The sequence below is a fragment of the Aulonocara stuartgranti genome (genome assembly GCF_965226115.1).
Source record: "Aulonocara stuartgranti genome assembly, chromosome: 3".
In the NCBI taxonomy this organism is placed as follows: Eukaryota; Metazoa; Chordata; class Actinopteri; order Cichliformes; family Cichlidae; genus Aulonocara; species Aulonocara stuartgranti.
Genome location: NC_138941.1, coordinates 71003098 through 71026502, shown reverse-complemented (window position 1 = coordinate 71026502; position 23405 = coordinate 71003098). Strand labels below are relative to the sequence as shown.

General features: G+C 43.5%; 1 protein-coding gene across 1 annotated transcript; it reads left to right on the top strand.

The window, feature by feature from the left end:
* Positions 1 to 294: 294 nt before the first annotated feature.
* Positions 295 to 11580, top strand: LOC309703189 (uncharacterized protein; the record flags this gene model as incomplete). The annotated part of the gene is made up of 5 exons (XM_082527902.1): positions 295 to 510; positions 1302 to 1665; positions 2257 to 2592; positions 3011 to 3340; positions 11168 to 11580. Coding segments are annotated over exons 2-5 (1173 nt in total), but the record flags the coding sequence as incomplete, so codon positions are not given.
* Positions 11581 to 23405: the final 11825 nt, after the last annotated feature.

The window sequence follows — 23405 nt, the reverse complement described above, 5'->3', positions numbered from 1 at the left end:
TTCAGTTAAAGGTAAAATAAATATTTCAGAGGAATACAGGTGATGTAATTAATAGGACAATATTTGGGTTTTCGAGAGCAACTGCTGTTAATATGAGAAAAAGCTGTTCCGATCCACTAAGGCACCTGAAGTTGTCTGCGCGCCGCGATAAAAAGATAGAGGAAGAGGTAGTCGTAGTTTTTAAATAAACTTTATTTAGAACCGTAACAATGACAATCTCAGACAGACAATCGAATCATAATGTACACTCCCCTTTCTTTTCTCCCAATCAGAGGAAAACACATCATTGCGGAAGAGGTAGTAGTAGCGGTGTTGCCAACTTAGCGACTTTGTCGCAATATTTAGCGACTTTTCAGACACGTTTAAGCTGGGCTCACACTGTGCGATTTTTTCAGTCGTGTTGTTCAGCTTCTGCTCAAACTGCACGATTGACTCGCAGGGGTTAGAAGTTCAGAAGAAGGTCTCACACTATACGGCCCGATGCTCAGATGCGACCTGAGAGCTCACACTGTGCGTCCATAACATGAAGCTTATAACACAAAATCTGTCGCTCACTCCCTCTCTGTCTTTCACTGTCTTTTCACTCACTCACACAGACCACCATGAACTTTGCTGAATTGCTAATGAAAAACATTGATCAGGCAGCTGTGATTGAGCAGCAGTGTAGATCCAACTATTTTCACGGTTGTTGTGGTCGTGATGATTTTGTGAGGCCACATGGAAAAGGCTCGGATGAGCTTTCTAAAGTTCTACAAGTTGTGCCTCCATCGCTTGTGTCCAGATCACACGCTGCACTGCACGTGCTGCTCCGTCTGTTCGCTAACATTTCTTGTTTGCGCGTGCGCAGTGTGAGAGGCTGCGGAGACACCCTCACGACGGCCGAGAGGACTTCAAACAGGTTTGAAATCCTCCCGATTGATGGTCGTGAGGTGTTAATCGCTTCTCGTTACCCCACGTATACTACACGATGCACGACACACGATGAAGGCGAAACTCGGCCGATCCCCAAAACCGTCGCACGACTCAAAAATTGCACAGTACATGGCCAGAACAGATGTTCACCCTACGGTCCAAACTGCAAATGAATCTCTCATGAGCGACGCTGCCGTTCTGACTGGAGCAGCGCTAGATGTACAACATTGTTTTTGTCTAAAATAAATCGATGCACTGATTCCAATCATAAAGAAGGAGGGTTGGAGTTGTGCCATGAAAAGGTTGCAGTTCTAAATGTGTAGTAAGTTCTTTTAGGGTGTTTTTAACTGACTTTGTCTCTTCCACGATGTCATTTCTCTCTCCTACAGGATCTGTTACAATTATTCAAATTGGGTGATGACGTCATTTAACGACTTCTAGCGAATTTTAGGACAGCCAATAGAAATTTCCCTTACCGAGGAGTCGGCAAAACTGAGTAGTAGTAGTTAAATCGGAAGTGTGGAGTCAGTTGCTTAAATCTTTCAGCTTTTTTTAAACCTTAAATTTAATTGAATCTCATCAGGTTTTAAACTCAGGTTCAGTTGTTCGCTGAAATTAGCGACAGATTTAGACTTCAGAACAAATCAAAGAAGCGCTGGATGATCAGTAATAATGACACGGAAATGTCTGCTGTAACTGCATCACGCTGCTCCGCTTTGCTGTTTGCTGTCGTCGTCGTGTTCGTCTCTGCAGGTGAGGTTTACAGTTAGAAACTAAACTGAGTTTATCTGACAACAGACCAGCATCGACTAGTTTACATGTTGTTAAGAATAATAATAACAATGATAATAATACGGATTTAGTTTGTCTGTGTGGACACGTGGAAACATCTGTAATCCAGCTGTGACAGAGACAAAGAAGTGTAATGTGTGTGTCAGTGTGATGTGTTGTAGTGTCAGGAGTCAGTATGCAGCTACAAAGCTTCTTGTTCAGTGTATACAAACAGCTGTAGCTCCATAAAGGCAGCATGCAGAGACTCACAGTGTCTTATAATGAGAGGCTGCTTTCTCTCACACATTATGTTCACTTATTATCAGCACATGTTGTTGTTCTGTGGAAGCTAACATCTTGTAGTTTCTGACACTTTGCATGTTTAGCATGAGGCTAAAATTCCCCCTCAGTGGGTCACTGGTGACCTGCTGAATGTTCAGAGGTTCATTAAATCCAACATGACTAAAAACTCAAATGTCAAAGGAAATAAACAAAATATTTAAAGTCAATCATTCTGATCATAATTGTACTTTGACCTTTAACCTCTCTGCTCTGTGTTGTTTCCTCTTTCAGAGCAGAAAAACATCACAGCTGAGTCTGGACAGGACGTCACTCTGACATGTCGAGCTCCAAACAACAACATCATAGTTGTGTACTGGAAGAACGCTGACCTGAAGCCAGATTATGTGCTTTTGTACCAGGATGGTCTCTCTAATTCAACACACCAGCATCCATCTTTTAAGAACCGGGTGGATCTGCAGGACAGACAGATGAAGGATGGAAACGTGTCTTTGATTCTGAAGAACGTGACGATTAATGACGCTGGAACATACAAGTGTCATGTGTTCATGGCAGAAACAGACACATTGGAGATTCCCAGCATCATCCACCTGGCTGTTGTTCCTCCAGGTGAGTGAGTAGAGTTGAGTGTGTGTGTGATCAGAGGTGAAGCTGCTTCCTGGTTGTTGATGTGTGTTTGTTGTATGGATGAGCTGGTGGATGTCAGAGGTAGACAGATGTTTCCAGCTGTTGTCTTTGTGGCTGGTAGTCTAGAGTTGACTTGTTCTTACTTATTATCAGCACATGTTGTTGTTCTGTGGAAGCTAACATCTTGTAGTTTCTGACACTTTGCATGTTTAGCATGAGGCTAAAATTCCCCCTCAGTGGGTCACTGGTGACCTGCTGGATGTTCAGAGGTTCATTAAATCCAACATGACTAAAAACTCAAATGTCAAAGGAAATAAACAAAATATTTAAAGTCAATCATTCTGATCATAATTGTACTTTGACCTTTAACCTCTCTGCTCTGTGTTGTTTCCTCTTTCAGAGCCAAAGATCATCACAGCTGAGTCTGGACAGGACGTCACTCTGACATGTCGAGTTCCAACCAAGAAGATCAGAAGTGTAGTATGGAGCAGAACTGACAAGCCAGGATTTGTGCTTTTGTACCAGGCTGGTCGCTTTGTTACAGATCACCAGCATCCATCTTTTAAGAACCGGGTGGATCTGCAGGAAAGACAGATGAAGTATGGAGACGTGTCTTTGAATCTGAAGGATGTGAGGATCAATGACACTGGAACATACATGTGTCGTGTCCTCAATGAAAGAACCAGCTCATTGAAGATCATCAGTATCGTCTACTTGAGTGTTCCTCCAGGTGAGTGAGTAGAGTTGAGTGTGTGTGTGATCAGAGGTAAATGGTCTGTATTTATATAGCGCTTTACTAGTCCCTAAGGACCCCAAAACGCTTTTCACATCCAGTCATCCACACATTCACACACTGGTGATGGCAAGCTACATTGTAGCCACAGCCACCCTGGGGCGCACTGACAGAGGCGAGGCTGCTGGACACTGGCGCCACCGGGCCCTCTGACCACCACCAATAGGCAACGGGTGAAGTGTCTTGCCCAAGGACACAACAACCGAGACTGTCGGAGCCGGGGCTCGAACTGGCAACCTTCCGATTACAAGGCGAACTCCCAACTCTTGAGCCACGATCGCCCCAGAGGTGAAGCTGCTTCCTGGTTGTTGATGTGTGTTTGTTGTATGGATGAGCTGGTGGATGTCAGAGGTAGACAGATGTTTCCAGCTGTTGTCTTTGTGGCTGGTAGTAGGGCTGGGCCATATTATACCGTTCACGGTAATACCGGTATAATGTTAGGCAACGATAGGAAAATGAAATATCGCGATAGAATGGGAGTAAAACGCGCATGCGCAGTGCCTTTGTTTTCATACGCACATGGCCGATTGTTGAGTGAAACAGATGAACCAGAATTGGTTTGTAAAAATGGTGCAACTTCAGTGATGTGGAACTGGTTTGGTGTTTGTCCGTCAGATACACAACAAAGCACATTTTTTTGCAGAACATGCAAGCGGCCGTTGTCATTGTCATATTTGTCGGACTAAGATGCTCTTAAATCTGGGAGTAATCTGGGTCCTAAACTCCGTATGCTTCAGGTCAAACAACACTGCAGCATCACTTAGAGTTAAAAACTGTCTAAATTCTTTCATCTTTAATAAAACGATCAGCATTGCTGCTTTACCAGGTGTAACTATAAAGTTTAACTTCCAGGCATCCATGAAAACAAAAGTTATTACATTTAACGGAGTTAGAAGTTAGCAGGAAGCTAGCGGAAGTTAGCTCGCTAGTTTCGCTAGTTACCTAAGCATGATATAGCATGTTCTGACTGAGAGATTTCTGAAAAAAATCAAACGTACAGCTCTGCTATCACTTCCAACATAAATGAAGACAGGAAACTAAACAGCAGTGACGTTTGTAGGGTTACTGAAGTTGGGCTAGCTGGTATATAATGATGTGCTACGTGATCGCTAGCGACACAGCTATGTTAGCATAACATAAACAGTGAAGCTGGAGGACGAACACTAACACTTTTCCACTTATAAAAGTTAACGTGAAGGTTCTTCATGGTTAGAGACAAATGCAATCGCATGGCAGGATACTGTAAACGGACCAAACTTCAGTCAGGAGAACAACTGAGATAATCCATCCACAATACGAGGTTAGTCATTAATATACTGCAACAACATGGGAATAGAGCAGCTGCCAGAGAATTCAACATTAATGAATCAATGGTACAGAAATGGAGGAAGCAAGAAGAATGAGTTTAATAAAGTTTGATTTATCTGACTGCTTTGTTTCGCTTAATGTGCCTTATAATCCCGTGCACCTTATGGTGCGAAAAATACGTACTGCACACTGCAGTTTAATGTTGCAAAGCACCTCTTTTTAACTTCAGTGGATATTATACATGGTTATGCTCAGGATATGTCAGCCCATTTCTACTGGAAATGCCTTTTGGTTAAACTTTCAGCAAGGAATTTGCATTTGCACTGTTACATTTTTATAAAGCTTTAATGTACATAAAAACCAGCTTCTTGTTTAAGTGAATATAAATGGAAGGTTGTCTTTTTGCGCTAGTAATGTTGTGGAGTTGTATTTTGTCTCGCATCAATTATATCGTCAGTTATATCGTTATCGCAAATTTTCAAATATATATCGTGATAAATATTTTTGGCCATATCGCCCTGCTCTAGCTGGTAGTCTAGAGTTGTAGAGCAGCATTGTTTGGTTAGAGCAGAAACAAAGACATTTATGAATCCGTCTCTTCTTCTCTTGCTCTCTAACTCGTCTGTAAACATGAAACTTAGATTACACAGGAAACACGTGATCTCACCCAAAGAACAGTCGCCGTCCTGCTTTGAAACAACCAGAACAAAACAAAAGCACGTTTGCACTATTCCAGCACGGCTGGAGCACACACTGGCTGATGTGACAATTCATGGATATAATTTCCAATCTTTCTTTAGCTCCCACCACATCTTTAAATGGTAAATGGTAAATGGCCTGTATTTATATAGCGCTTTACTAGTCCCTAAGGACTCCAAAGCGCTTTACATATCCAGTCATCCACCCATTCACACACACATTCACACACTGGTGATGGCAGCTACATTGTAGCCACAGCCACCCTGGGGCGCACTGACAGAGGCGAGGCTGCCGGACACTGGCGCCACCGGGCCCTCTGACCACCACCAATAGGCAACGGGTGAAGTGTCTTGCCCAAGGACACAACAACCGAGACTGTCGGAGCCGGGGCTCGAACTGGCAACCTTCCGATTACAAGGCGAACTCCCAACTCTTGAGCCACGATCGCCCCAGAGGTGAAGCTGCTTCCTGGTTGTTGATGTGTGTTTGTTGTATGGATGAGCTGGTGGATGTCAGAGGTAGACAGATGTTTCCAGCTGTTGTCTTTGTGGCTGGTAGTAGGGCTGGGCCATATTATACCGTTCACGGTAATACCGGTATAATGTTAGGCAACGATAGGAAAATGAAATATCGCGATAGAATGGGAGTAAAACGCGCATGCGCAGTGCCTTTGTTTTCATACGCACATGGCCGATTGTTGAGTGAAACAGATGAACCAGAATTGGTTTGTAAAAATGGTGCAACTTCAGTGATGTGGAACTGGTTTGGTGTTTGTCCGTCAGATACACAACAAAGCACATTTTTTTGCAGAACATGCAAGCGGCCGTTGTCATTGTCATATTTGTCGGACTAAGATGCTCTTAAATCTGGGAGTAATCTGGGTCCTAAACTCCGTATGCTTCAGGTCAAACAACACTGCAGCATCACTTAGAGTTAAAAACTGTCTAAATTCTTTCATCTTTAATAAAACGATCAGCATTGCTGCTTTACCAGGTGTAACTATAAAGTTTAACTTCCAGGCATCCATGAAAACAAAAGTTATTACATTTAACGGAGTTAGAAGTTAGCAGGAAGCTAGCGGAAGTTAGCTCGCTAGTTTCGCTAGTTACCTAAGCATGATATAGCATGTTCTGACTGAGAGATTTCTGAAAAAAATCAAACGTACAGCTCTGCTATCACTTCCAACATAAATGAAGACAGGAAACTAAACAGCAGTGACGTTTGTAGGGTTACTGAAGTTGGGCTAGCTGGTATATAATGATGTGCTACGTAATCGCTAGCGACACAGCTATGTTAGCATAACATAAACAGTGAAGCTGGAGGACGAACACTAACACTTTTCCACTTATAAAAGTTAACGTGAAGGTTCTTCATGGTTAGAGACAAATGCAATCGCATGGCAGGATACTGTAAACGGACCAAACTTCAGTCAGGAGAACAACTGAGATAATCCATCCACAATACGAGGTTAGTCATTAATATACTGCAACAACATGGGAATAGAGCAGCTGCCAGAGAATTCAACATTAATGAATCAATGGTACAGAAATGGAGGAAGCAAGAAGAATGAGTTTAATAAAGTTTGATTTATCTGACTGCTTTGTTTCGCTTAATGTGCCTTATAATCCCGTGCACCTTATGGTGCGAAAAATACGTACTGCACACTGCAGTTTAATGTTGCAAAGCACCTCTTTTTAACTTCAGTGGATATTATACATGGTTATGCTCAGGATATGTCAGCCCATTTCTACTGGAAATGCCTTTTGGTTAAACTTTCAGCAAGGAATTTGCATTTGCACTGTTACATTTTTATAAAGCTTTAATGTACATAAAAACCAGCTTCTTGTTTAAGTGAATATAAATGGAAGGTTGTCTTTTTGCGCTAGTAATGTTGTGGAGTTGTATTTTGTCTCGCATCAATTATATCGTCAGTTATATCGTTATCGCAAATTTTCAAATATATATCGTGATAAATATTTTTGGCCATATCGCCCTGCTCTAGCTGGTAGTCTAGAGTTGTAGAGCAGCATTGTTTGGTTAGAGCAGAAACAAAGACATTTATGAATCCGTCTCTTCTTCTCTTGCTCTCTAACTCGTCTGTAAACATGAAACTTAGATTACACAGGAAACACGTGATCTCACCCAAAGAACAGTCGCCGTCCTGCTTTGAAACAACCAGAACAAAACAAAAGCACGTTTGCACTATTCCAGCACGGCTGGAGCACACACTGGCTGATGTGACAATTCATGGATATAATTTCCAATCTTTCTTTAGCTCCCACCACATCTTTAAATGGTAAATGGTAAATGGCCTGTATTTATATAGCGCTTTACTAGTCCCTAAGGACTCCAAAGCGCTTTACATATCCAGTCATCCACCCATTCACACACACCACACCACACACTGGTGATGGCAGCTACATTGTAGCCACAGCCACCCTGGGGCGCACTGACAGAGGCGAGGCTGCCGGACACTGGCGCCACCGGGCCCTCTGACCACCACCAGTAGGCAACGGGTGAAGTGTCTTGCCCAAGGACACAACGACCGAGACTGTCCAAGCCGGGGCTCGAACCGGCAACCTTCCGATTACAAGGCGAACTCCCAACTCTTGAGCCACGATCGCCCACAACAACCATGTGGGGTCAGGGGTCATGTTTGGATTGAGACTTTTGAAAAGTAAATCATCATGTGTTTGAAAACGTGCTTCTTTAGCATCAGGCTAAAACTCTGCTGTACCTGTGATCTGGTCAATGGTCACAGCTCTCTGTCCCATCCAACCAAGTTACCCTTTATATATATGAAGTGCATCAAACCGCATGAATGGAGACGAGCGTCTGACTGACTGCTGGAGTCCAGCATCCACCCACACTCAGATGGCCTCCATCAATTTTCTTTAGCACAGATGTGTCCTGCTCACTCTGGAGTCAGTGTTATCATCCTCATCTGTGACAATGTGAGACTCCAGCTGAGCTAGTTTGTTATTTATTAATTCACTGACTTCTATTATGTCCTGATAGTTTAACCGTAGAGTTTAATCCATGTGTAGCTGAGCAGACTCCCTGCATGTTGTTGCTGTTACAGAGAGAGGACGGCTGCTGTCACTCTGTCAGGTTTAGATCAAATCAAACTAAGCTGGCAGTTTATCTGAATACAGGCAGTGCTTATTGTAAAGTATATACAGTGGGGCAAAAAAGTATTTAGTCAGCCACCGATTGTGCAAGTTCCCCCACTTAAAATGATGACAGAGGTCAGTAATTTGCACCAGAGGTACACTTCAACTGTGAGAGACAGAATGTGAAAGAAAAATCCATGAATTCACATGGTAGGATTTGTAAAGAATTTATTCGTAAATCAGGGTGGAAAATAAGTATTTGGTCACCTCAAACAAGGAAAATCTCTGGCTCTCACAGACCTGTAACGTCTTCTGTAAGAAGCTTTTCTGTCCCCCACTCGTTACCTGTATGAATGGCACCTGTTTGAACTCATCATCTGTATAAAAGACACCTGTCCACAGCCTCAAACAGTCAGACTCCAAACTCCGCCATGGCCAAGACCAAAGAGCTTTCGAAGGACACCAGGAAAAGTATTGTAGACCTGCACCAGACTGGGAAGAGTGAATCTACAATAGGCAAGCAGCTTGGTGTGAAAAAATCAACTGTGGGAGCAATCATCAGAAAATGGAAGACATACAAGACCACTGATAATCTCCCACGATCTGGGGCTCCACGCAAGATCTCATCCCGTGGGGTCAAAATGATCATGAGAACGGTGAGCAAAGATCCCAGAACCACACGGGGGGACCTGGTGAATGACCTGCAGAGAGCTGGGACCAAAGTAACAAAGGTCACCATCAGTAACACACTACAACGGCAGGGAATCAAATCCCGCAGTGCCAGACGTGTTCCGCTGCTGAAGCCAGTGCAGGTCCAGGCCCGTCTGAAGTTTGCCAGAGAGCACATGGATGATACAGCAGAGGATTGGGAGAATGTCATGTGGTCAGATGAAACCAAAGTAGAACTTTTTGGTATAAACTCAACTCGTCGTGTTTGGAGGAAGAAGAATACTGAGTTGCATCCCAAGAACACCATACCTACTGTGAAGCATGGGGGTGGAAACATCATGCTATGGGGCTGTTTTTCTGCCAAGGGGACAGGACGACTGATCCGTGTTAAGGACAGAATGAATGGGGCCATGTATCGTGAGATTTTGAGCCAAAACCTCCTTCCATCAGTGAGAACTTTGAAGATGAAACGAGGCTGGGTCTTCCAACATGACAATGATCCAAAACACACCGCCCGGGCAACGAAGGAGTGGCTCCGTAAGAAGCATTTGAAAGTCCTGGAGTGGCCTAGCCAGTCTCCAGACCTCAACCCCATAGAAAATCTGTGGCGGGAGTTGAAAGTGCGTGTTGCTCGGCGACAGCCCCAAAACATCACTGCTCTCGAGAAGATCTGCATGGAGGAATGGGCCAAAATACCAGCTACTGTGTGTGCAAACCTGGTAAAGACCTATAGTAAACGTTTGACCTCTGTTATTGCCAACAAAGGTTATGTTACAAAGTATTGTTGTATTTTTGTTATTGACCAAATACTTATTTTCCACCCTGATTTACAAATAAATTCTTTACAAATCCTACCATGTGGATTCATGGATTTTTTTTCACATTCTGTCTCTCACAGTTGAAGTGTACCTCTGGTGCAAATTACTGACCTCTGTCATCATTTTAGGTGGGGGAACTTGCACAATCGGTGGCTGACTAAATACTTTTTTGCCCCACTGTATCTTTACTGCAGCTGTGTTAAAAACATGGCTGCCCTCTCGCTGTAATGAGACCAGCTGAGCAGAGTTACTGATCTGTAAGCAGTTTCCAAACTCCTGAGACTGATCACAGTGTGGCTTTGAACCTCTCATGCTGAAATCATCAGTATCTCTGTGACCAGCTGTGATAAACTGCTGATAAATGAACACATTATCTTTGTGCTATAAACTTACCTGCCAGAGCAAATACATAACAGCCACAATACACAGTTGGTCTGTGTAACAACTGTAAAAAACTATTGTAAGGAGCTGGACCTCTTCAAGTTTGTTTAAAACGTTTAATCCGAGAAGCTTCTTCAGTTCTAAGAGCAACTGGTGGATCTCCCAGATTTTTAAGCCCTATGGGAGTGTCCCCCAGGAGGGTCATGGAGCACCTGTTGATCCTATTGATTCCACCATTCTGATGGACATAGAAGAGCCACCTCCACAGGATAAAGGACACTCTTTCGAGGATGCTAATGTTCACATTTTGGACAGAGAGGACAGATGGTTTTAAAGAGGAGTGAAAGAAGCCATCTACGTCCACTGTGAGCGACCATCGTTGATCATCAGGGGGGTCCTTTTGTCCCTCTTGGGGGGGAAACTCCCACAGAGCTTGAATCTGAATCACAGGTTCAGATGTTTCAGCCTCATAATAAACAAACACAGGTTCAGAGAGTCGAGGATTTGACCTTCCAAAAGTCTCAGACATGTTTTAACGAACTCTCAGTCTGCAAATTATAAAGATCAGCTGGATCAGTTTTAGTCATATTTAGTCAGATCATCCGTTTCCTTTGTTAAATTAAGAAAAATCCACCAGTATTTTCTCACTTTATACATATTGTGAATAGTTTGTATTAATCTGTTGTCCTGAACTAGAAGAGGAAACAGATTCTGTTCTGTTCTTCACTCATCACCTACCTGACAGCTGACACCTCACACCTGTTTCTCACCTGCAGGTCACACAGGAGGAGACACAGAGGCTGGAGGGAAGGAGGCTGGAGGGAAGAAGGATGGAGGGAAGGAGGACGGAGGGAAGAAGGACGGAGGGAAGGAGGATGAAGGGAAGAAGGATGGGGGGAAGACGGACGGAGGGAAGGAGGATGAAGGGAAGGAGGACGAAGGGAAGGAGGACGAAGGGAAGGAGGATGAAGGGAAGAAGGATGGGGGGAAGGAGGATGGGGGGAAGGAGGACGAAGGGAAGGAGGATGAAGGGAAGAAGGATGGGGGGAAGGAGGATGGGGGGAAGGAGGACGGAGGGAAGAAGGACGGAGGGAAGGAGGATGAAGGGAAGAAGGATGGAGGGAAGGAGGACGAAGGGAAGAAGGACGGAGGGAAGGAGGATGAAGGGAAGAAGGACGGGGGGAAGACGGACGGAGGGAAGGAGGATGAAGGGAAGAAGGATGGGGGGAAGGAGGACGGAGGGAAGGAGGATGGAGGGAAGAAGGACGGGGGGAAGACGGACGGAGGGAAGGAGGACGAAGGGAAGAAGGATGGGGGGAAGGAGGACGAAGGGAAGAAGGATGGGGGGAAGGAGGACGAAGGGAAGAAGGATGGAGGGAAGGAGGATGGGGGGAAGGAGGACGGAGGGAAGAAGGACGGAGGGAAGGAGGATGAAGGGAAGAAGGATGGGGGGAAGGAGGACGGAGGGAAGGAGGACGAAGGGAAGAAGGACGGAGGGAAGGAGGATGGAGGGAAGAAGGATGGAGGGAAGGAGGACAGAGGGAAGGAGGATGGGGGGAAGGAGGATGGGGGGAAGGAGGACGGAGGGAAGAAGGACGAAGGGAAGAAGGACGGGGGGAAGGAGGATGAAGGGAAGAAGGATGGGGGGAAGGAGGATGGAGGGAAGAAGGACGGAGGGAAGGAGGACGGAGGGAAGGAGGATGGGGGGAAGAAGGATGGAGGGAAGAAGGATGGGGGGAAGGAGGATGGAGGGAAGAAGGACAGAGGGAAGGAGGATGGGGGGAAGAAGGACAGAGGGAAGGAGGATGGGGGGAAGAAGGATGGAGGGAAGGAGGACGGTGGGAAGAAGGATGGAGGGAAGAAGGACGGAGGGAAGAAGGACGGAGGGAAGGAGGATGGAGGGAAGAAGGATGGAGGGAAGGAGGATGGAGGGAAGAAGGATGGGGGGAAGGAGGATGGAGGGAAGAAGGACAGAGGGAAGGAGGATGGGGGGAAGAAGGATGGAGGGAAGGAGGATGGAGGGAAGAAGGATGGAGGGAAGGAGGATGAAGGGAAGGAGGATGGAGGGAAGGAGGTTGGAAGGAAGGATGAAGGGAAGGAGGATGGAGGGAAGGAGGATGGAAGGAAGGATGGAGGGAAGGAGGATGGAAGGAAGGATGAAGGGAAGGAGGATGGAAGGAAGGATGAAGGGAAGGAGGATGGAGGGAAGGAGGATGGAAGGAAGGATGAAGGGAAGGAGGATGGATCTGTTCGACTGATAGTTGGTCTGTCAGTTTCTGCTGTGCTTCTTGTTGTTGTTGCTCTTCTTATTAATCTGATCTGCAGAAAATATGAGAGGGGTTTTAGCACAACAAAACAAAACCTGAGAAAAAAACGTAAGAAAACAATTGAAAGGGCTGCAAAGTATTCAAAGCTGAATAATGCTGAGACTGACTTTCCATGAAGTCACTGTTACCCAGCGCGACGAAAAACATGATCAAGGACAGAAAGAAACTGATGATGCCCCATGTGACTTTTCCTCCTCAAGCCCAGCCCACTGGGAGACAGCTTGTTTTTGTGTTTGTGGTGTTTTGCACGGCTGTGCCCTTTTTAACACTGTTGTGTTTAACTTTGTTTTTTTTATATCTCTGGAAATAAAAGTTTGGTTTGTAAAGAAAATGATAATGAGTGAAATCAGTCTGTCTGTCTACATTTATGAAGAAAACAGTGATCAAAAACTCAAATATTTACTCAATAAACTGAAAAAATGTTAAGATTTAACATTCCTGTGAATCACTAAACTAAGATGTATAACCACTGTTTTTGAAAACTGCTTCACATCTGTGCTGCATGGAGTCGACCAACTTGTGGCAGCTGTAAACAGATATACCAGCCCAGGAGGATTTGACAACCTTCCACAATTCCTCTGCGTTTCTTGGTTTTGCCTCAGAAACACCATTTTTGATGTCACAAGTTTTCTATTGGATTAAGGTCCGGGCACTCTGCTGGCCACTCCATGACCCTAATTTTATTGGTCTGGAACCAAGATGCTGCTCACATTCTGGTGTGTTTGGGGTCGTTGTGATGTTTAAACACCCATTTCATGGGCATTTCCTCTTCAGCATAAGGCAGCGTGACCTCTCCAAGTATTTCGATATAAGCAAATTGATCCCTGATATGAGATAAGTGGGCCCGACACCATAGTAAGAGAAACAGACCCCATCATGATGCTTGCACTGCCATGCTTCACAGTCTTCAGAGAGTACTGTGGCTTGAATTCAGTGTTTGGGGGTCTGAGGGCTCAGGGCCGTCCTGTTGTCATGGTATCAAGTGCATGACGACTCTCTGCACACACTCTGAGTCCTTATGCACATTTTCTATAAGTCCTCATCAGAGGAATGCAGCTCATCTAAATATCTGTAAAAAAGTTTTTGTTAATGCAAAGAAATATCTTTTTAAAAATTTCTGTAAATACTGAAAAAAAAAAACAGGAACTTTCTGTCATTTAATTGTTTCTCCGTTACTTCATTCATTTGGTTTTGTATGAGTGGTCATGGCAGAGAAGTTCCTCCTTCACATTCTCCAAAAACGTCCATTGGGCCGATTTGGACTCTTTGCCAGCCTGATTCTGGGCCCCGGGCCTTATGTTTGACACCCCTGCACTCAACTCTTTATAGCTCTGAAAACTAATTTAAGAACAACAAAAAAACCCTCAGAAAATAAAGTAACTGACAGAAATTTTAAATATGAGCATAATTCCACCAAAGAGGCTTTTTCTTTTCAGGCTCTGGTTGTTTGAGGCTGTCAGACGCTCAGTTATTGACGATGATGCTTGAATTCAAACAGACAGACAACATGAAAGATGAGGAAATCCCTGAGCACTGTGCAGAGGACTCTGAGGATCCTCAGCATCACTGTGACACGTGCCTGTATGTGCACATCTTTACTTTTAATAAGACGTTTCAACATGGAGACGTGAATCTAACACAGTAACAGCTGCCTTTGTTTCAGATCCAGCTCATTCCAGTTCACTGACAAAGTTTTGGTGCTGCGATAACGACTCTGAGCCGATGAAGCTCTGATGACTCTGATAACATCTCCCTCCCAGTAATAACCTCCCAGCAGCAACTATGACAGACACGTCTCCTGACAGTGACACTCTTACAGATACACATTCAAGACTCAAGAGCTTTATTGTCAATACAGCAGTAGACACAGTATACAGCTTACCACATGGTGCATTTATAAGTATGCAAAAGATATCTCTCTCCAAGAGATGTAAAACTCAAAATTACAAATACATAACATACTAAACTTTGTGATGCGGCTGCTGCTGCTCCACATGTTAGTAAATCTGACCCTAAATCTTCCTGCTTCTCTTAGAGCACACAGGTAACGGCTGCCCTGAGCATGAAGGTGTGTCTGCAACACGATGAAGCTCGTCTAGAGCAATGATTACAATCTGCTCCGGGGCAGCTGGAGAGTCCTGTTTGCTGTTTGCCTCCTTTAGAAAATAGAATAAGAGCCAGAAACTTCTTCTCAACACAAAATAGTCTTTGAATGTGTTTTATCTTATTTTCTAGGGTCCATTAGAGTGACCGTGGATACAAAGTGATGTTAGTGGAGAATTAAAGGTTTTAGTAAAAAGTGTGAAGGTTGGCAGTTTGATTACAGCTGCTCAAACTGATTTCCTGTTCTTTGTATGTTTGTCACACTTATTAAATGTTTCAGATCAGGATGATGTAGCTTTGGATTTGTTCCCTTAATAACAAACATCTTCATTTACAAACTTCAGTTTGTGTTTTCTTTGTTTAATATTTTAATGTGTTTGATCTGAAACATTTAAGTGTGACAAACATACGAAAACCAGGAAACCAGGAAGGAAACAAACTCTGTTTCACTCTGTGTTTGTTTCCATCTTATGTTCTTATATGTTGTTTGTTTGAAACTTGTGATCAGTATTTTAAAGTTTTTAAACTGAACTCAGACACAAACTACAAACTGGTCAGACATTGAAATGAATTGTTCCTCTGAGTATCTGAACCTGCTGTTGTGTTGCTTTTGTGTGCTGCTGTCACTGATGGCTGCTGCTGTGACAACAGACACACAAACAGTTTGATGTCATCAGAAATCCCTCTGCATACACTGAGAGAAAAGCTGCTTTACTTTCACACTCCAACACTGTTGTCATGTCCTGCAGTCTGAGTGTAAAACAACACTGCCCCCGTGAGGTCAAACTGGAGCATTGCACATGATAATTCACATCCAGCAAACGTCTTGGACCTTCACACACATCTGACCCTGATTTAGTGGAGACTTTAGAAATTTCAGTGTTTCTAAAGTCTACCTCCTTTTTTGTGATAGTTTTTAATGAATCGGGACACAGCTGGGACACGTTGGTTATTGATTTCACTGTTTAAAGCTTTAAACAGATTAGAGAGACAGTCCAGGCAGATGGGATCATGTGGTGAGTGAAATAAATACAGAGGTGGTCACCTCTGTATTTATTTCACTCACCACATGACTTCTTCAGTCTGAGCTGACTGCAGGTTTCCTCAATCTTATAAACAGAACATTTGCATAATGACTGAAAGCAGCCCACTGAAGGAAGAATGGGCTGGGAGGTCAGAGATCAGTGGGCTTTGGTCAGTGGTTGTTGATCATGACCTGACAGATCTGTATCCTGTGTGTGCACCCACTGTGGGCCTTTCCTGTGCTTAGTGTCTGCCTGAGCTCCATGCAGGCCTCAAAGGCCAAGCAATTCAAAAGCTTCACCAAAACAAGGCACCACTCAAATAGCTGGACCCAGGCTCGCCGCCCTTATGGAGGAAAACATAGAAGATGATCTCTGTGAGTTATTTTTACTGTCATATTATAAAATGTGATGTTCTAGCATCATGTTATTCTTCTTAAGCCTTTGAAAAGCTTCCTCTGTGTCCATTAAACTGATGACTTTAGTGCTGCTGTCTACTTGTTACATTTAGTACTGTTTAATTTTCAACCTAGGAAGATCTGTAAGAAGGACTCACAATATAACATAATACTGTAAGATTACTTACAGGTAAAATACTCAGATTGTACTTAGATAAAAGTATGTAATCACAGACTCGCCCAGCCTGACTGCCTTGAAGCTCAGGTGTCTTCACTGCAGAATATAAAAGGACAAAGCTGGACAATTGTCATCACATTTCTCATTAGTTGCTGTTAGCACAAGCACACAAAGAAAGCAGAGCTTTAGTGTTATTACCTTCCTGTTACTTCATAATAGGATGACAGTTAATGGTAAAAGTCTTGAATAGTTTTGAATTCATTTTTCCATGATCACATTTCATTCAATCACTCGTGGACTTGTGTGAATGTTACATGTGTTATTTTCACCCGTGGATTTACAGACACTGTGTGAACACAGTTTTCATTTTATCCAAAGTTTTACTTGATGTCCAACTGATAAAATCACTGACAGACAACAGAAGCAGGAGCTCAGAGAGAAATTCAATTCAACTTTATTCATAAAGAGACAAATCACAACGTTTGGTTTTATTTTACAGAAACTTCAAACTAAACCAAATTCAGGACGTGTATTAAACCTGCAGCTGATCCCTGTCTGCTGTTCACTACCTTTGATTTCTGTTACCAGCATCATCTCATGTTCCCCAGGTTCACTGACAACGCTGAAACCACCAGCGGGAGACTAAGAGTGCTGATTTAAAAAGATTCAGACATTTTATTTTGCTGCAGCTCAACATGAGGCTGGATCCTGATTCTTTGTTGTTTTTGTTTTCTCTACATCAAGAAAACAGCAGCAACAAGAAGCACAGCAGGAACTGACAGGCTGACCTTCAGTCCAACAGATCCTCCTGTGTGACCTGCAGGTGAGAAACAGCTGTGAGGTGTCAGGTAGGTGATGATGAAGAACAGAACAGAATCCATTTGCTCTTCAAACTGCTGTCAGACATTATCTGCTGCACTCTGATCACATCACTCAGACCAGCTGCTTTCTACAAAGTCTCATCAGCAACATCTTTACAAACCAACATTGATTGTGTGTTTTGTGGTCTAAAGTTTTGTGCCTCTGGTTTCTCATTGGCTCACACTCTTGCAGAGCCGTAACACGCACATGAATGAGAGGTGGTGAGTGTAGTTCCTGTTAACAGGGTATTGCAGACCATCCTGCTAATTGCTGAATTTACTTTTGTCTGTCATATTTATGATGAAAAACAAATGTAATCAAATTAGATATTGATATTTTCATATGGGAATTGATCCTGCAACATGAAACGCTGGGATTGGAAGTTCAGCATCGCTCCGCACATCATACCTGTGAGATGACAGACAGCAGTGTGGAGGAGAGTGCGACACAAAAACACAGAAATATGACTGACAGCTGCAAACGAAGCAGCATCTGCTGCAGGTGAAAGATATTGGGACTAGCAGAGCAGAGTGGCTTCACTGTAAAACAAAATTAGCAGTGAGTGTGAAAAGTTTCTGTGTGTGGAGTTCAACACCGTCCACTCAGAAGCTGCATCACTGGATGGTAGATTTAAAAAGCTTGCATTCAGTGACAACAGAGCTGTTGATGAGGCACTTCAGAGAATAACTGCAGCAGCAAAGTGCACTCCCACCCAGCTCCACCATTACAGGGCCAAGTGAAGGAGGAGCCACAGACGTCTGCTGTGTGGAGCCTCTTTGATGAAAGAGCTGCAGGAGATGCTGCAAAGAGAAATACTACAGCTGATGTTATGATGGAGATGAAATGTTATCTTGAGGAGCCCCTCATCCAACAAGGAGAAGGCCCACAGAGCTGGTGGGAGGCCAAGGCCACAGTCTTTCCCTACCTGTTGAAGGTGATGGAGGGGAGACTGTGCATTGTGGCAACATCTGTTCCTTTGGAGGGTCTTCTCAAAAACTGGGCAGATACTAAGGAGAAACCACATCAGCCCATCCAAGCTGAGGCAGCTGATTTTTCTGAATGTCGACCTGCACTGAGGACAAACTGTTTGGCTGCTGAGTTTGGTTCTGTTCTGTGGATTTGTTTACAGTGGGGCTTTTTGTGCTGAATTAAACTTAAAGGTTTGATTAAAATATTAAACAACAGTAAGAATGCCTGCTTTTGTAACAGAACAAAAACACAGAATTAGGCAATTATAAGGCTTTTCATAAAAACACTACATGCAAAAGGGTTTGTCAGCACACAAAGCATTCACATTTGCCAAGTAAAGCTAAAGTATGAGGCTACAGAGGATAATAACTTAAGAGACATTTGGGAGCCACGAGACGTGCAAGATAATCCAGAGCTTAGATCTAAATAAGGAAGTCTTAACTCAGTAATGGAGAATATCCTCACACATTAAGAAGCACCGAGGGAGGGAAGTCCTTCATTACTCTGTCAGTCAGGTAGGTGATCAGTGAAGAACAGCACAGAATCTATGTACCTGCATGTTCAGCTCAATTTGTGGATGCAATAAGAAGTAAAGTGAGAGTGATCAGCTTACCAGTGACTGTGATATTAACCAGGTTACTGATGGCACCATTACTGGACTCACACCAGTAAACTCCGGTGTCGTGAGGCACCAGCGTACTGATTGAACATGATTGATCACGTTGCTGTTGTCCCCGCCCATCTCCACACTCAGCCCTCTGCAGTTTGCTTGTGTTTCTCCTCACAGTCCAATCAGAAAAGCTTTGGTCCTCCTCACAGATTACAGTCACAACATCTCCCTCAGAGACATCAGAGCTGTGAGGAAGAGGAGAGGTTAGATATCACTCACGACTGAACTTCTGGGACCGCTCCGCCCCCTGGTGGCCTGATTTGATAGTGAAAAATTATTTTCTACCAGGCTGATGTAATAAAGCTGTGGAATCAGGACTGAGGTTTCGGGCATTTCCCCTCGGCTATTTGCAAGTAAGAAGAGCAAACATCTGAAGAGGCACAAGCTCCAACATTTTAGTAATATGAAGAACAACTTTGTTGCCTGACCAGCACGTTGTGGCCTGCAGCCTTCATAGGTTTAAGGTTTAAAAACATTTTTAGGATTATTTGGTTCAGTGGAAACTACTGCTACTGACAGTGAAAACATTTGCAGACCTTTTCAGAGGATGAGCATTTGTTCGAGGGTCCACTTTCTGCCCTGAGCCTGGTTCTGCCGGAGGTTTCTTCCTGTTAAAAGGGAGTTTTTCCTTCCCACTGTCGCCAAAGTGCTTGCTCATAGGGAGCCATATGATTGTTGGGTTTTTCTCTGTATCTATGAAGCGCCTTGAGGCAACTTTTGTTATGATTTGGCGCTATATAAATAAAATTGAATTGAATTGAATTCTGCCAGCTCTTCATTTCTGTGTATGCACAGGATTCTCTCCCTTTCCTCTCCTTTCACTGGTGGGTGAGAGGAAGTGGGCAAATTCTACAAATGTCATTTAAAGATTAAACGACTCACTACATGTTAGCTAGATAACACACATGTCTTAAAGACATAAAGACCTGGATGGCCGCTAACTTTCTGCTTCTTAATTCAGATAAAACTGAGGTTATTGTACTCGGCCCTGAAAATCTTAGTAATATCGTATCTAAGCAGATTCTTACTCTGACATTGTTGGGGATCACTCCTGAATTTACTTAAGCCTTAGAAAAGTAAAGTAGCCTAACAAAGTAGCTAAAATCGTGGACGTACAGCATTTGGACAGAGCGAGTGATATTAATTTTCTTTGCAAACAAACAAGAATCTTCAGGGTGCAATGTGTGCTGGGCAGCAGCCAGGAGCGAGGTCTCTGGTGAACCAATCCCTCGCTACAGATTCTAGCGAAGGGATGAGGCGTGTCACATCTCTGGTGGGGATGGAGCCTCAGTGCTTCTTTTAATATCTCTGAGCTTTCCCAATCACAACTATCTCTACTGAACTTTGGCTCCGTCTAAACAGTTCTTTGAATTACTTACTAAAACAATATATGACAGTAATGAGAAAGTGGCCACTTTCATGAGTAAATCATGTAAGCCTTATAAGATTTACTTATATGTAGTCTATGTTGTGATTCTACTGGTGTTACTGGTTCTGCTGGTGAGACGATGTGTTCACAGGAAACTTGAAGGTTTGTACATATTCATTCTTATTCATCGTGGTATTTTGTTTCCATTCTGTCATCATAATTTGGTTTCAGGGTAGGATAGCAAAGCCCTCTTTCCCACGTCTTCCATATACAAGTTGCCCACAATGGGTGAAACTGGGGAGCCCACGGCACACCCACGTTCCTGCCTGTAGAACTGACCCTTGTATGTGAAACAGGTGGAATTAAGACACAGTTTCAAAAGCAAGCACACCTGGTCCAACAGCCTTGTCTTGTTCTAACTGCTTCAGACAGTCTGTCACCCTCGTCCTGTGACCACTTCCTGGGTCTCTTTCAGTCTTCAAATATAAAGTTTTTACAGCTTATAGATTTTAAGTTCTGCTCCAATTATTTGGGTAAAGATAATAAACACTTTGATGGCCTATAAGTGAAAGTGAAAATGTGATAAACCAATAATATAATTAATAAATAATAAATAATGATATTTTTTGATAAGTGAAGTTCACTGAACTGAAAGGAAATTTTGGTTTGATGATGGTTGACATGTTTTCCAAATAGAAGTTTTTCCTCTAGTGAGGAGATGCAGGTGCAGCAGAGCATTGCTGGAAGAAATGATCCCAAGGGTGGAATCTCCTGAGAAACCTTCAGAGACCCAGCGAGAAGTAGGGACCATAGCTGACAGCCCAGGCAGGGGTTGAGGTCAAAGGTCATGCTGTTTGGGGACCTACTGGTCATCATGAGAAGATTCTGGAACCACAGCAATGACCATAAAGCTGCACTGGATGGAGAGCTGTGCCACGGGGCTTTCCAGAGGTAATCACGAGGAGATTGTGGACAACAGATGGAGATCTGAAGGATGAGGGGAGCGTTCCAAGCTCCAATCGACAGTGCAGAGAGGAAGTTCAAGGATGGCATCATGATTCTGTGAACAGAAAGCAGAAGCTATGGTGGTGACGGGGAATGACTGACAGCAGTTTCCTATGAACATCACCTAATGCTGTGTCACTGTGCTATGCATGCTTTGACACTCTGAAGAGGGTCTTCCTTTGTGTCATTGTTGTTGTCATTTGCATCATGAACAAGACTGCTGAAGTGACTCAACAGGTGGGGTTACAACAGCAGTAAAATCATTGAATCCAATACCCTTTCCAAAAAAGGTTTTCTGCAGAGACGAAAGGACAATAGAGGAGTCATAAATATCCCCCCACAGGAAGAATGCATGAAATGAGGTGATGAGGGTTGATAGAGGCCATAAAACAGGAGTGCTGACAAAGGCCTGCAGCCTTGAAGATAACTGAAAGCCACATTGACAAACAGCAAAACTAACTGGTGTGTTTGTTATACCCATGTCTGCATACATTTGGACTCTGGTCATATGGACAGTGATAGAAACAACTGGAAGAGACATTTATGAAGCTCTGAGGAACTCAAACCACTCTGCATGTGTGATTTACACACCTGGAGGAGATGCACCACAAAGCTGGAACGATTTTGCAAATGTTAATTTCTATGTTTGACTGTTAACATTCATTTGCTTACTTGGAGGGTGTCAATGGAAAATTGTATTTAGTAGTCAGTATAATCTTTTAGTGATATAAGTTTGCATATGGTAGAATGCTGCATGTAACATTCTAGGGTGTTCACCCCACATCCTAGGAGCATGAGAGAGGTCGTACCTTGTCTTATTGTTTTATGGTAGGATTAACGTAGCTATGTCTGTTTTAGTCTAAGTGCCTTTTGGTTTGATGAACTGCTGGACTTTGAGACCAGCAGGTTTAGGGAAGATCTTATGGGGCCACACTCTGACACCCCCCCCCCCCCCCCCCCCCACACACACACACCCAATGAAGTATAAAATAAAGACCGGGGCAGTTTCTCAGGCGCGAGTCTCTCAGTCCGGAGACTGCCCTTGCTTGCAAGAAATTCTGTGTGTTTCTCTTCTCTGAGTCTTTGCTGAAGAAGTATTTTAGAATATATTCCTTAACAGAGAGAACGATGCTCGTCACAGTTCTCTCCCTCATGCACGAGCAACACAAAGAGCTCTGGTGACTTGCGTCTTGTTTTTGCCATTGTAGTAGAATTGTCTTGGCGTTCCAGCAATAGGTCTGTGCTAGATGAACGTATCAGCAACCTTCAAACACGTGTGGAGAATTCATTATTTCTTTGACAGATTCTTTAGTAAATAACAGAAAAAAGAAAGTAAGAGAAAAATCACCTGCACAAGTGCCGAGGTAGGTCTCCCTGCAGAATTGGTTTTCCCTTCATCAGGAGCAGCGCTGGGCTGTTTAAATCACGGACAAACAGGATCCTACAGTTGTTTATGTTTTTAAACCCATTTTGCACAGAGAGGCATTTTTTGGAAAATGCATTGATAGTAATGTTGAATATTATTACACATAAAAAAAATAACTACAGTAAAATAATCACATCGTGACGCCTCTGCCTTTCTAAATGGAGGGACAGTAACTGTGTGTGTATGTAAGCGTGTAAAACCTGAAGATGGTAAGATTAACAGTATTTTGTCTCTATCTGCCATTCTGCTATTCATCTCAACAATAACGTGGCGCACAGCGTGGCGTGAAAATAGCCACATGCAATGGAGCAAAATATGGGTGTGTGTGGTTGGAGGATGTGTTCATGCGCACAAAGGGGGGGTGGAAATTTTTCTTGTAAAACAAAGGGGGGCCCAGCAAAAAAAGTTTGGGAACCACTGGTTTAAACGATGTTAGCTCAGAAATATTAGCTTCTGTCATGACTGATGAAGTTACTGGTTAATAAAGTTTCCAGTAAAGTGTTTAATCGCAGCCACAGATTGACGGTAAATATCCCGTTTTTCTTTAGTGCATCTGTAATAAATATGTGCAAGTTTCAGTGCTTCGTTTAAACTGTATGATACTTATACTGACCCAGGGTCAGTGTAAAATACAATCCTAGCTGTGTGAACAAAGCCTGGCTCCTTTAATCCTGCATGACAAACCT